Source organism: Argentina silus (genome assembly GCF_951799395.1).
Source record: "Argentina silus genome assembly, chromosome: 5".
NCBI lineage: Eukaryota > Metazoa > Chordata > Actinopteri > Argentiniformes > Argentinidae > Argentina > Argentina silus.
The window spans coordinates 14,724,168-14,738,445 of record NC_139659.1 but is presented as its reverse complement, the minus strand read 5'-3'; the positions used below and the strand labels follow the sequence as shown (position 1 = coordinate 14,738,445).

Genomic DNA, 14,278 nt, shown 5'->3' with positions numbered 1-14,278 from the left:
CCTATCACCCCAGTGCAGATGAGGGATTCCTTATTATTCGCTTTGACCCCCATGGAGTCCAACACAGACAGACACACACACGCACACACACACACACACATACACACACACACACACACGCACACACGCATCAAGTTAGTTACACACCTCCCACTACACTCACCATGATGTCTTTCTTTCAGGTTTTTTAAAAATAGATGAGACTCTTTTATAAGTGATAGCTTCAGTTACCGATATTGAACGGTCATGTTGATTTAAATTCCTAGCCCTCTTCTCCTGGAGGGCACAAAGGAGACTGGCTAGCTACAGTACATTTCTCGCTTAATTGCTTAATCCATACTGAGTGCCTCTAGTCAAGCAGGTAAAAAAAATGGTAGTGGCTGCTGTTCTGTCTCTCTGTCTCTCTCTATCCTAAGACATCTCTGTCAGCTGCGTAAGGTTTCTTCACCCAACGGTATTTAAAAACACATGCGGGAGACAGATACAGAAATGGTAATGTTTACCTCAAATGAGATGTCACAGGTGGGTGACTGGCGGAAGCTAACAGCAACACAGGCAGGAGGGGGGGGAGAGGGAGTGAGAGAGAGAGGGGGAGGGATAGAGAGAAACAGAGAGAGGGGGGAAGAGGGGGCGAGAGAGTGAGGGGGAGAGAGAGAGAGGGAGGGGGAGAGAGAAGGAGAGAAGGAGAGAGGGAGGGAGGGAGAGAGAGAGAGAGAGACAGCGGATTTTAAAAATAGTGACATGGGACCGAGGAGACAGATGCTCCAATAGAGACTGCTGTCTCGTTAAAAAACTGTAAATACAATAACGGTTCGACTACGGTTGACACTGTTGGAGAATAGCCATGTTTTGATCATCATGCCATTTGGTGTTGGGCCAACGCTCATTTGGCGTAAGGCTTTAAGCCTAAAAAGTGGTGTACATTTTCGACTGAACAGCAGTTGACTTGACTAAATACACATCAAGTTCAGTGGAGGCTGGTATCAAGCATGTATGTTTGATACCGTTCCCTATTCCGTTCCATGCATTACCGTGAGCCCGTCCTCCGGTTTCTACCTCCACCAGCCTCCCTCTTACCAGGTTCTACCCCTCTATCCCACCCCCTCCATGTTTTCACTGTTGTACTACTTTGTTTTCGTGTGACTGTCCTCACACCACTTCGCCATTTCCGTCACGTCCCTTTGCCAGTTGGCCTGGTTAGGAGCGTAGGCGTCAGCCTGGCTGTTACCGTAGGCACTGTAGGGTTTCAGCACCGATCGAGCCCACCGCGCCAAGCACCTCTTTGGCTGCGAAGAAAGAGTGGAAAAGGAAAATGTTGCAACACACACACACACACAATATGGCTTGCCTGTAGCACGATAGTGGAAATGAGGCTAATGATACCACCTGTATGCTGGATATGTTTCAACACATTCATGAAGTTAAATGCAGTGGATAATTAGATTTGTACTTAACAGTAGAGTGCTGCGAAGTTGTCCAGAGGTTCTTTGAATTGCTACTTGTCTTTGGGGCGTACAGTACACTACAATACAGTACAGTACAGTACAGTACAGTACAGTACAGTACCTCGACTTTCTTCGCAAGCGTTTGGACATGAGACATTTCTGAATGTTGCATCAGTACCAGCCCTTGTAGCTTCTGAACATCTCTACAGTATGAATTCCGCAGCTTGAGGCGTCAATAAAGACAACTTCAGCAAGCATCTTTTAAGTGAATTTGATCATAGATATCATAGCCATTTTCTCTCAAAATGCAAAACGCACTATAATTTACAGAGCGCCAACAGGGATCTCACCTCTCAATAAGCTCTCACTGATTGGCACTGATCGAATGTGGACTGATGGCTAGGATGGCTGGATGGCTGGATGGATGAACCTGGCCAGCTGCTGGCTGCCATGCTGCAGTACCCACAGTGGGGCTTGACCAATGCCCCGTCCCCTGGCTCCCCGTCCCCTGGATCCCCGTCCCCTGGCTCCCCGTCCCCTGGATCCACGTCCCCTGGCTCCCCGCCCCCTGGATCCCCGTCCCCTGGATCCCCGTCCCCTGGCTCCCCATCCCCAGGCTCCCTGTCCCGCTCCCAGATAGGAGGAGAGAGGGATGATGTCACTATCGTTGTAGAGAGAGAGAGAGAGAGAGAGAGAGAGAGAGAGAGAGCTGTTCCTAGTCATACACCCAACTGACCCTCATCCCTTTTTACACTCAGTTCTTCTCCTCATTTAACTAGTCAATTGACAATGTTGTTGTTCTATGTTGTTGTTCTATGTTGTTGTTCTATGTTGCCAGATATTTGGGGGTTTACTTGTATATCTGACCAGCTATTGTGTCATGGGTGACATACACTTCATTTTTGATTGATTGATTTTTTTGGGAGTAATCCAAAATGCATGTCCCAGCGGATAACACGCAAAAGTGTAAAACACTTATTTCACTGTTAAACTGGCCCCTCATATCACCTGGCTCTTGAGGAGTGTTTTGTGACAGATGGATTATTCTTTTGATGTGACAGATTAGTCTATTGATGTGATAGATTAGTCTGTTGATGTGATAGATTAGTCTATTGATGTGAGAGCTCTAGTGTGCCACAGTAACCCCACCCTCACGAATGGAAGGCAGAGGAACTGGGTGGTTTTATGATCCATTGGTTTAGTCTGACATATTTTTTTCCTCATGGAGATAGAATACAGATCCGAAGGATAAGCTCAGTGGCATAGAATACAGCAAGAATAGTGATGACTTAGGGTCAGTCCAGTAGCTTCACAGTCAGCGGTGCTACTCAAGCTGCATGTCTGTCTGGAATTGATAGAGTTTGACATTGAGACTAAATATCGACTATTTCTCAAGACTTCCTTTCCCAGGCTGTGAGATCCACAAGTGCTGTATCTGCGCTTTGTAATATCAACAATCCAATAAAAAAAAAAAAAAAAGGCATTACACAACTCGGTGAGTGTATTTCTTGTAAAGTTCATACCCTCAATATCAGACTTGAAAATGTCCAATATAGCATTCTGAAAATATTGTTTACATTGTTTATATTCACACCAGAGAAATACGAGCGCCACCCCTCTGTAAACGACACTCGAAGTAGTCCGACAGGAAATGATGTAGTGATCTGCCAGCAAGAAGGTCAAAGATATAATTGAGTCCAATCCTATCAGCACCGTTCGCACAGCATCACCCCTCTGCTGCATTCAATAAGCAACTTCAGGCTGGTACTTAAAATATGTATTTTCTTATTTTATTCCTGTGGGGAAAAAATATTTTCTCTCTTAACACCATGCTGAGCTGAGTTAATGTCTGGTATTACCCAAGGTAGTCATTAGACGCTGCCTAGAGTAGGCATAGTTTTTTTTTTATCCTCCCGTTATGGAGATCTTGATTAAAACCATAACTAGCCTACTTTAAATACCCTGCAGAGTTAAGGAGATTTTGATTGGAACCATAACCATAAGTCTACTGTACAGATACATCTGAGAAATCAGTCTACTATAGCTTGCATGACAGAGATCAACTGTATGTATACTGTATTTTACTGTATACCTCAATTGTAGCTTTATATAATGGAATACAGTATATCATTCATATTGTTTTAGCACAGTGTCTACTTTCCAATGTCAGTGATCTAGAATCACAAAAACATCAACAACTGCCCCAAAGCTTCGTGAGGTAAAATGAGCGTAAATCCATTGAAGGTGTTAGAAAAATATTGTCTTTGTGCTACTGTATAAAGCTTTGGGGAACTCACCCCCCATACTAATGGACTTCTGGCAGTCTGCCGAATATACTGGCAACTTCCCCCAGTAGAGTTATTTTTCTAAACACTAACACTTTGTCAATGATGTATTTCACACTGAAGGCTATGAACTGTTCTGAATGAATGCAGTGCCATGGAACTTAGTGACCATGATTGGGGGATAATGAATGGTTGTTATTTTCAATAATAATGACTTCAACGAGGCTCATTAAGGCTTTTAGCAGCCCAATTAATTTAGCAAAAGACAATGTCCATGGCTCAGCTTGGGGTTATCATTCACTTTAAGTGAACTGGAGATGTTGTTTTCTTATGATATTTCAGTTGTGGCAACATATGGATTTGCCCTACTTACTCAGTGATTATTGACTTGCTTCCATCTCTCTCTGCACATACAAACACACACACACACACACACACACACACTCGCTCACTCTCTCTCTCACACACACACACACACACACACACACACACAACAACACACTCTCTCACTCTCTCTCTCTCTCTCTCTCTCTCACACACACACACACACACACACACACACACACTCACCAGGAAAGATATTGTTCCTAGTGTGATTCTTTACGCTTAAGTGCTCGTCACTAGGCTGTAGACAGTAATTGTCAGAAGGGACTTAGCCCCCACAATCCACTGATAAACGGCAGGGGGTCAATGATGATTAATTTTAAACCCCTACCAATGATTTTCAGCGTGTTAGCAAACATTTAACGGGCTGCCGACACCCCTGCAGAGCTGCAGCCTTGTGAAGCTGTCCCTCATCCGATGAAGATTAAACAAGGCCTCCTCAGAATAAATGAAAATGAGTTGAATTACACATGGAGATCCTGAGGAGAATGATCAGTCAGGGAGGGACTATATTGTAGATGACAATTGATGCCATTGAACAATGCTCTGTTTCACTTTTGACTGAAATGTTAATTCAGTCAGTAGATCATGCTGAAACTCTGCTGCAGAGCCATGTTGTCTGCATTGAGAGGACATACGAACACAGGCACAGTAACTTCCATTTAAACCAGGTTCTGGGCTTACAGTAAGCATCTCACCTTGTTATCACAGTGGACCAAGATTGTTTTCTTAGAACTGAAAATGATTGCACAAAATAGTTATTCTGCCTATTCATTTGTGATGTGGTTCACGTCAGTGTTGGGGTCAATTCCATCTAAAATTCCTGTTGAGAAAATCTGTGTTTATCCAGCATCAACTGACAGGAGTTGAAGTGGAATTGAACCCTCATTTAAGATGCTGTGCAATGAGAGATATTGTAGGCATAATTTGGGATTCGTACTGTAGACCCATTTTTCGACTTAAAGTAATAAAGCCATTGATTATTGAAGAATATAACTTATAAATGCCTCATGCTTACCCTATCAGAAATATAAGCTTGTTTTACGCTGTTGTTTGCACACAAACACTGTATAGCTTCAAAACACGGTTAAAACTATAATTGTTATCTCATAGATAGTTGGTCCTTACATACATAGCTCTGTCTATGAATTTAAGAGCAGTTACATTTCTCCAGCCCCATCCCTCAGCTTTTTCCCAAAAATTGACAGGGAGACTGCTTTGTTGTTTAAATCCCATATTGCCCCTTTAAGTCATTCTCCAACTGTCTCCTTGTCATTTCTAGAGTGTCTTCCAGCAGACGCATGCTCATGCAACGTTGCCCCAGTTTAAGAAATCAACACAACACAACAAATCCTTTATTTCACTAAAGCTCTGTAAGCCAGGATTGGCTTATGAACTAACCAGAGACATTTGAACCAACAATGTTTGGGCCTTACAAAAATATTCTGAAAGCTCTCTTAAGACCTTGTGCTTTAAAATTGGAGTGTTTCTCAGCAATTTCATTTGTTATGTATTCATACAAAAAGGGTTGTATTGGGATTGTCTCTGTGGCACCAAACACTGCTATGTTCTATATGGTAGCAACAAGGGTTCTTCAGAGCATTCTTCTTCAGGGACAAGCTGAAGAATCATTTTTGGTTCGAGGTAGAACCTTATTTTCTAAGAGTGTTTTACATACAACATTTGACATTAAGATTTAAATAACATGACAGATAATGACAACACGTGAGACAAATGAGCACAAGGAACTGTTTGACTGCAAAAATTCTTTGTCTCACCCATGTACAGCAGGGGAGGCTTGTGGAGGTAGACATCAGAGGATGGGCTCATTGTAATGCATGGAATGGAGTAAGGAATGGTATTATGTGTGTTTGATACCATTCCTCATTCTGATCCATGCAGTACAATGAGGCTGTCCTCCGATTTCTACCTCCACCAGCCTCCCCTGCTGTACTGTATGTCAGTTGTATGATGCCTTCAGTTAACTGTCCATAGCTGTCATGTCATATCATGTAAAACCTGACAAGGTTACATACCAAGACCACGCCTGTAATCGGGAGCGACACATCAGGATATCTGAAGGTACTGTCAGTACTGTGCGACGTTTTGGCCCTCTTTGATTGGCTCGCATATATATTTCTGGTTTCATGAGATTTTTCTTGTGCAGGAGAAAATGTTCCCCAAATAAATATAAGGTCTCTCTTAGTCTCTTTCTTGTGTATATGGTTATGTTCCAAATTATCATGTACTGTGTGTCACACTATTTACTATTCATTGTTTATTTAGTGATAAACTGTCTCCAGTTATCGAAGAGACTGCATTTCAATTTCACAGTTCCGCAGTGCCGAAAAGAAAATGACCGTTTTGAATTTGCGAGCTTTACCTCAACATTCCCAAAGTATTAGCTGCCTGTCTGTTGTTGTGGGACCTATTAATACGTTTTTTCAAAAGTTTGTGCAAATGCTTGGCCCAGGTATTGTAGGGATGTGAGATATGGTGTGACAGCTTGGATTGTCGATTCCGGCTCATGGGTGCTTTTACAGACATGTCAGAAGTTCAGTGGCAGAGGTCATCCCCATGTTCTCTGAGGGCAGTGGTGGTAATGGTGGGATCGCAGGGAGCTCTTCACACTCAGTTATACGCGTCACATTGGACTAATGCTTGTCCAATCCATTTCTGTACCGAGAGTACGCCGCGTTATCGACCGGAACCACGAGCTGCCGTCATGGCGACGTCCCAGCCAGAGCAGTAAGCAGATCAGTCAGTATGTGATGTGAATAGGATAGGATTCATAATCCACCGTATGTAGAGAAGCTTTGTGGAAATGAAGACGCTTTGAAAACCGTTGAACAGATCAAGGAGTTAGAATGATTAAAAGGGATTGGCGTGAGTGAGTGGCAAGATTGAACTCAGAAGTTACGGTTTCCCCTCACTGCCAAGGCTTTCAACACTTTATGGACAGAGACTTTACAGTACAGTAGCAAACAGTAGTAGTAGTAGTAAAACAGGCAACATTTTAACAATATTGTGCATATTCTTATAAATCTGCATAATTCATGGCTCATGGAGTGATACAAAACAAAGGGCATTCTTAATGAACACACAGAGAGAGCTTTTCAATGTTATTCAGATGAACTGGACCAAGTCTCTCTTTTTTTTTGCCATAATCCAAATTCCCTTGGAATAACTGATTAGATGTCATTTAATATGAGGCTCTCTCAAAACGTCATTAACAATGAATAATTGCTGGTAGAATGCAAATTGAAATCTGTACATTTTATCATAACAAGTCCCCCATTCACCAGTCACCCCGGTATTTACCCAGCAACATCAGCGCTGCACGAGGCTGCCACCCCACTTAGCAGGGGGTCCATCTCCAAACAAACACTGTTCCCCAAACGGGAACGTGGGGGGTGGGGGTGGGAAGGGGGGTGCGGGAGGGGGGTGTATGAAAATGGGGGGCATCATATGAAATGTCACCAGCGGTGGTGCAGCCTGTCAGTGTCTCCCAGGACCCTCCTCAGCGGGGGGAAAGCATTACAGGTCGCACCGTGCCTTGGAAACCCACACGCCAGATGTTTATTCAAATGAGGGATGTGTGGATTTACATTTCAATGGAATAGAAAAGTCATTATGGCCAGCGTGCATGAAACCGCCACGTAGACACTGTTTGTTTTTGTCATGTTAATATCCTTCCCAGAAGAGGCATATGGGGTCATTTGAGCAGGATTTTTGCATTATTTTACTAATTCCTATCTGTGTGTGTGTGTGTGTGTGTGTGTGTGTGTGTGTGGTGTGTGTGCGTGTGTGCGTGCGTGCGTGCGTGGGTTTGAATGTACTGTATGACTCAGTAGAGCAGGTAGTGCCTAGAGAACCATTTTTATATCAGCATTTGAAAGCACATTGTGCTGGGAAAACGTTCTTTAATTGCTATTTCATGAAAGTATGGCACATGCTATACTACAAATGATGATGTCTTCCGAGTATGAGTGACTGTATTGTCCAACATTTCTAAAGATGCATCACCACACACTTTCCCCAGTACATGTTCAAGGCTGTATAAATGTAGTGGGATTTGTAGTTCCCTAATTGTCTCTCTCTGCTGCTAAACTACAAGTAATTGTAGTTTAGAGGCTAGCCCCCAGTGAAAATGTTGGGGCTACAGTTTAAAGGAAATCGTTAGTGCTTAATGAGTGCAGTACACGACTGATGAAGTAACAGCCTGGCTAATTACATATTGATACTCACTGTAGTACAACAAGGCTGGCCACAGCCAAACATGGCGATAAGGTAAGGGACTTAGGCTTGGCTTTTACCATGCAGCCCCAAGCTTTCAAAGGTATGAACTATTCATGTAACACTTTTCCAATATTCACCTCAAGTCTATATCCTCATATATTACTTAATAAAGTGGTCCATGTTTAACATTAATTACGCATCACAGAAACTCTGGTTTGTTGCCCGAGGTGCTCACAGCTTCCCTCACCAGATCTCTGCGCTCGGCCAAGGCCATAGACTGCTTGACCAGTAGGTTATTACAATCTGTGTTTTATTGATCAAATCGATTTACTGAGAAGTCTCTATAGCTCGCCTTCAGACACGGCTAAACTGTCTTTCATCCCTGCTTAATACTGGCTTACATTTTTCATACGCTAAGTGTAAATCAAAAAATATGCTTAAGATGGACTTCACGGCAGAAACCAACCATGATATCTTAACATGACTTGCACATATGACAGTTTTGTCTACACTATACAGTACATTTTGCCGGTGCACGACTGTATGTTTCACAATCACATTAAAGTAATCTTTCTGTTGTATTTGTTTACCATAGTGACACCTTTAAGTTCTTGGCTCCCTACCCGCCAGATATTCTATAAGCAGTGATTCAAGAAAGCTTGTATCCTCAGGAGAATTCACACCTTTTTTTTACTGCACCTTTTACTGCTGCTCCATTGTCATGCCTTAGCGATGCATTGGTGTGTTAGAGAAATGAATGGGAGACAGACCCTGTCTGCCCTGGAGATGGAATGCTTTGTCACAGTGTTGTTGTGTCTGCAGTTCAAACTGAGATCAGGCAGGTGGGGCAGTACAAGAGCAGTCTGGGGGCATCTACCTGCCTCCCATGTCTGTCACCCCCCCCCCCCCCTCCCCCTCTCTCTCTCCCCCCCTCTCTGCCTCCTCCTCAGAGAGAGGCCTTACTGAGGTCAGACAGAGATGTGTGACTGACTGTCACCCTGTCCCACAGGTGACCGCATCCGGAACTCTCCGACTCCAACTCTCCAAACTTTGGAGTCTGTGTGCGTGACCTGGCGGCCGATTGCCTTCAGTGTTTCTCTCTCTTTGTCTTGTTCTTGTGCTCACTCTCTTTGAGTCTCTCTGTCTGTCTGATGTCTCTCTCTCTCTCTCTCTCTCTCTCTCTCTCATGTCTCCCTGCTCTAGTGTTGTCACATTACTACAAACTACAAACAGCATACCTCACAGCATATTCTTGTCTTGAACACATAACATTTCAAATGTTGATTTGTGAGTGTTTCTAAGGTGTGAGTGTTTCCAAGGTGTGGGTGTTTTTCCCCACATCAAGTGTTTTCTTTAGCAGGTACCTATTAAACCTTTTTTGTTATACTTAACAGTGCAATTACACCACAGAACAAGCTATATTGACCTCTAATAGAACAACAGCATTTAAAGTAAAACACAGAGAATTACCACTGCAGAATGCAAAACAAATGAACGTGTGCAGACACATCACTGATTAAAACAAACAGTGGGATCAAATCGATAATTAGTTTCTCTGGCGAGATTAAAGAAAGTTTTTTGTTTTCCAGAAGGGTTAGTTCTTGAAAAAAGAGTTTCTAGTAAGAGGGGGTAATATTGGCCATTTTAGTGAACCAGGTGTTCATACCGTAGTGTGACAGAATATCCCTTTAGATTAAAGTCACAGGTGAGACAGGATTTGAGATTCACACAGGAGAAACTGTGCAGGGGATTAGGTTAGCAATCTGCCTCCTACGATGCATGGCCGTGCCGCTAACGCGTGAGCGCTAACCTCCGGTCCAGATAAACAGCTCGCATTTTATCCAACACAAGAAACTGACCTCTTAAATCCATCAACCGTATTCACCCAGGAGTCCCCCGGGAGCTGTTGTACACAGGATTTTTAAACTCTTTTCGAGAACTTTCAGTCTTGTGATTGCACACTCTTAAACAAGGACTTTTGCTTTGTTGTTGCTCAATGGTTTTTTTCTTTTTACAAACTTAACCATGGGTCTGTGCTGAATGGAGAGGAATAGACTCCCTTAGATCCCTGCAGAATCAAATGGTCTGAACGCCATTAGTATGCAACTATACTATTACTTAAGTACTATGTAACAATGTGGTAATACTATAATAGTTATTAATTAGCTGTTAATTAGCTGTTAATTACAGCTTTATAACACATGTAAAAGAGCAAATTCATGCAAAGTGTTACCAAAGACAACATTCACCCTTCCCAACATTCACTATTCCCAATGTTTCCCCCACTATCATACACATAGAGACAGAATAGAGAGAACTCTATCTATCTGTATGTTCACCAGAGGAGGCTGGTAGCGGTAGAAATCGGACAATGGACATTCCATGTATCAGCCGGTCCTCCAGCCGTAATCAGCCGGTCCTCCGATTTCTATCTTTACCAGCCTCCCCTGATAGTTGTACACATTTTGCTGTGTGAGGTTCTCAACTCTAATCTCCAATTGTTTTCTTCCATCTCTATGTTCACAGTGCCACCACAGTTCCTGAACTACCCCACCAACACGTACGCCTACGAGAGCACGGACATCGAGATGGAGTGTGCCGTGACAGGGAACCCTGCGCCCACCGTTCGCTGGGTGAAGAACGGCGAGGTCGTCATCCCTAGCGATTACTTTCAGATTGTCGTAAGTGTTCTGCAATCACATAAGACCATGATTCCACTCTCATGTACCATGCTCCAACAGCTGGTGTACGCACGCACGCACGCACGCACGCACGCACGCACACAGACACACACAGACACACACAGACACACATACAGGCACGCACGCACACACACACACACACACTGAGGGACAATTGCACTCCATTGTGTGTTTCTGAGCTTCACTGTCTGCAATGATATGATTGTATACATTTAAAAAAAATTATATTTTGGACATTTAGCAGACGCTTTTATCCAAAGCGAAAGCACATTTGTCTAAAGTAAGTGAATCATCTATGCATCAGTCATTCTAAGCAAAAATCTATGCTAGGACCAGGTGCCATTAACACACACACACACACACACACACACACACACACACACACACACACACACACACACACTGAGGGACAATTGCACTCCATTGTGTGTTTCCAAGCTTCACTGTCTGTGGTCAAATGATTGTACACAGTAAATGGCAAGGATCTGACCGTCACCCAAATAAATGATGCCACTCAGCTTTTGATCCTGAGATCCAACTGATTCAGCTTAGTGTCTACAATGTTTGGAGTCGATCTCTAATTCCTTGATTGAATGAATGCATATCCAATGATTGCATCTTTGTAATGCAGGAGGGAAGTAACCTGCAGATTCTGGGCCTGGTGAAGTCAGACGAAGGCTTCTACCAGTGTGTGGCAGAGAACGAAGCAGGAAACACCCAGGCCATGGCCCAGCTCATCCTGAGGGAGCCAGGTACTAGTCAGGCCCCGAGGCCAGACATCTCCGATTTACGTATCAGTTCCATTTCATCCTCTCTCTGACATTACATCCTCTCTCCATCAGTCCTGGGTATGCGTGTGTTCACGAGGGCAGAGCGTAGTGAAAACGTTGCGTGGCGGAAAACAACATACTTTTTCTTATATTGGACAAGCTCATGGACAGCAGAACCTGCAACTTCATTGAGAAAACTTTCAAAATGTGTTTTTGCAAACGTTTTTGCCTTACTGAACGTACCCCTGTTACCACTCACTCACCCCTTCTCACCAACAGCCTACTGGGGGGGGGTCAAAGGTCATCTAACATTCATACATTGCTAACCTAACGCTAACAGATACAGCATGCACACATTGGGCCCACACTTTGAGGCCCGCGGGGGCGATGCCAGATGTTTCGTGCGACCGGGTCTGGTGAGGGACGTGGCCAGATGTGGCTGCTGTAACTGTGTCTGTCGACTTCACTGTCTGGCCCCGGCTTGGCACGACGATGGGCCTCAGTGACTCGGCTGTGGATGTGGATGTATTTAACTGAGAGAAAAATCATTTTAAATCTAGTTGTACAGTAAGTCGCCTTACAGTCAGTCCTATTAAAATGTCTCTTAATGTAGCTCCCCTCCCCCAAATCCCTGTTTTGGCTTTGGATAATTGTCGAAATCCAGATGTCATGTAAGAGTGCTGGGTTTGATTTTAACTGTTTATTTAGTTGTATCAGACTGTTCTCCTAGTTTCAGTAGGCTTATGGGATAAGCCCAGAACCCATTCTGCTTATTCTTCATATTTAATGTAGTTGTTGACTCAGATGTAAGAAGAAAAAAAAAAGGGAAAAAAGAGAGAAGAATTCCCAAAAGTGCTAAACTTGTCCATCTGGTACTCCAGGCAGGGTCAAACAATTGTGAAAAAAAGTATCCAAAAGTATTCTAAATGTTTTTTTTCTAATCAGGTCTGGTACAGTAGGAACTTCCATCCACTTCAGGGTCTTGTTGTATAGCCTGTAGGGATACAACCTCCCCTCCCGACACCCCCAGGGATCCCTCCCTCACAGCTGGAGCCTCTCACAGGCTCCTGTCCTCCGCCGTGCTGAGCGAGAGAGAGGAAACATCTGAGAGAGCAGACCTGCGCTGTCTCTCCACATCACACACACTGTCTGTTCACTCGCCGTCCTGTTTGGCTTGATTCAATTAGACGTCTTCCCTCCGGTGCTCTTAGTGCACTGCTGTGCTGTGCTGTTACGCTGCTAGATGGGCAACGCTAGGCTAGCTCCGATGGGGGTACAGCATTAGCATAGCATAGCATAGCATAGCACACTGGAGGCTATAGTGTAACTAGCAACAGAGGGACCAGGCAGGCTGGTTGGCAGGCTGTCAGGCTGACTGTGTGATCTGATTCATGCCGTCATTCAGTTTATTCATTTCTCAGCATATGGAGTGAGGTTTGGATTGGATCAAGCAGCCACATGCGGTTGGAGGTGACTGGGGGGGGTGTGTAGGTAACTTAATCTGGGGGCCTCGCTCACTGTGGGAGCAGGAGATAGCACGGGTGATTCAATTACAAACTACAGTAGATAAAATGTATCTACTGAGTAAACCAACTCTGGTTGCTTTGGTTGTATTAAGGATTTTATATATGATGAAATATATCAGGATTTAGTTTTGAAAATGTTCGTATGATGTAGTGTCAGGGATGAATATTTATATCCATAATAAAGATTGAGTATGTAACATTCAAGCTTTCTAAAGGCTTCTTAATGGTTGTAATGACTATGTTTAATCGATAGTGATCAGGGAATGAGATCCCTTGAAAGAAATAATTATGTTTACGAACGCTGTTTTGGTCTGGAAAACGCACTTTCTGCTTTCAACGCTGTATTTGCATATAAACATGTTACTGCTAAGGGTATTCTAGGCGAATGGACTCTCAGTGGAATTTCTCTTTTCTGTTTCTGGTGGCTGCCTCTTCTAATTGTGCGTGCATGCAGAAACACAACAGCTAACGTCCAACACTGCAAGCCCATTTTAGGGGGTTATATTATTATTAGGGAGGGTGTTGTTTCCGACAAACGTACACCCTGCTACGTTTAAAGCCAGATTATGGTTATTATTGTTTATTGATGCATGCACATTCATGTGTTGTTTTGTACATACATTGCCCACTTTTTCCAGTGTGTTACTGTCTACAGTACACACTGGTAGTAGAGATTTGTTTTACAGACAAAGATTAAACCTATAACCCTAGACAAGGTGAAAATTTGCTCCTTCAGGACTGATCCGTCAGTCAGACTTGGAAGTCTCAACATTAAGATCCATCTGATGAGGAAGTTTCCTTCAGTGTATTGCAAGCAGCAGCAACAACAAATAAAGCAAAGCAAAATGGGAACCAATTAAGACAAACAGTAGGACTCCACTTTCACTGTCCTCATCTTGCTTTGGGAAAAGGATGGATTATCCTGGA

At 43.5% G+C, this 14,278-nt stretch overlaps 1 protein-coding gene across 1 annotated transcript in view; it reads left to right on the top strand.

The window, feature by feature from the left end:
- Positions 1-14,278, top strand: part of dcc (DCC netrin 1 receptor) — a gene marked incomplete at its 5' end in the record, with an annotated part of 175,055 nt that overhangs the window by 77,962 nt on the left and 82,815 nt on the right. Inside the window, 2 exon segments of the mRNA XM_083669802.1 lie at positions 10,880-11,034; positions 11,687-11,807. Of these exon segments, the coding sequence (XP_083525928.1) occupies positions 10,880-11,034; positions 11,687-11,807 (276 nt within the window).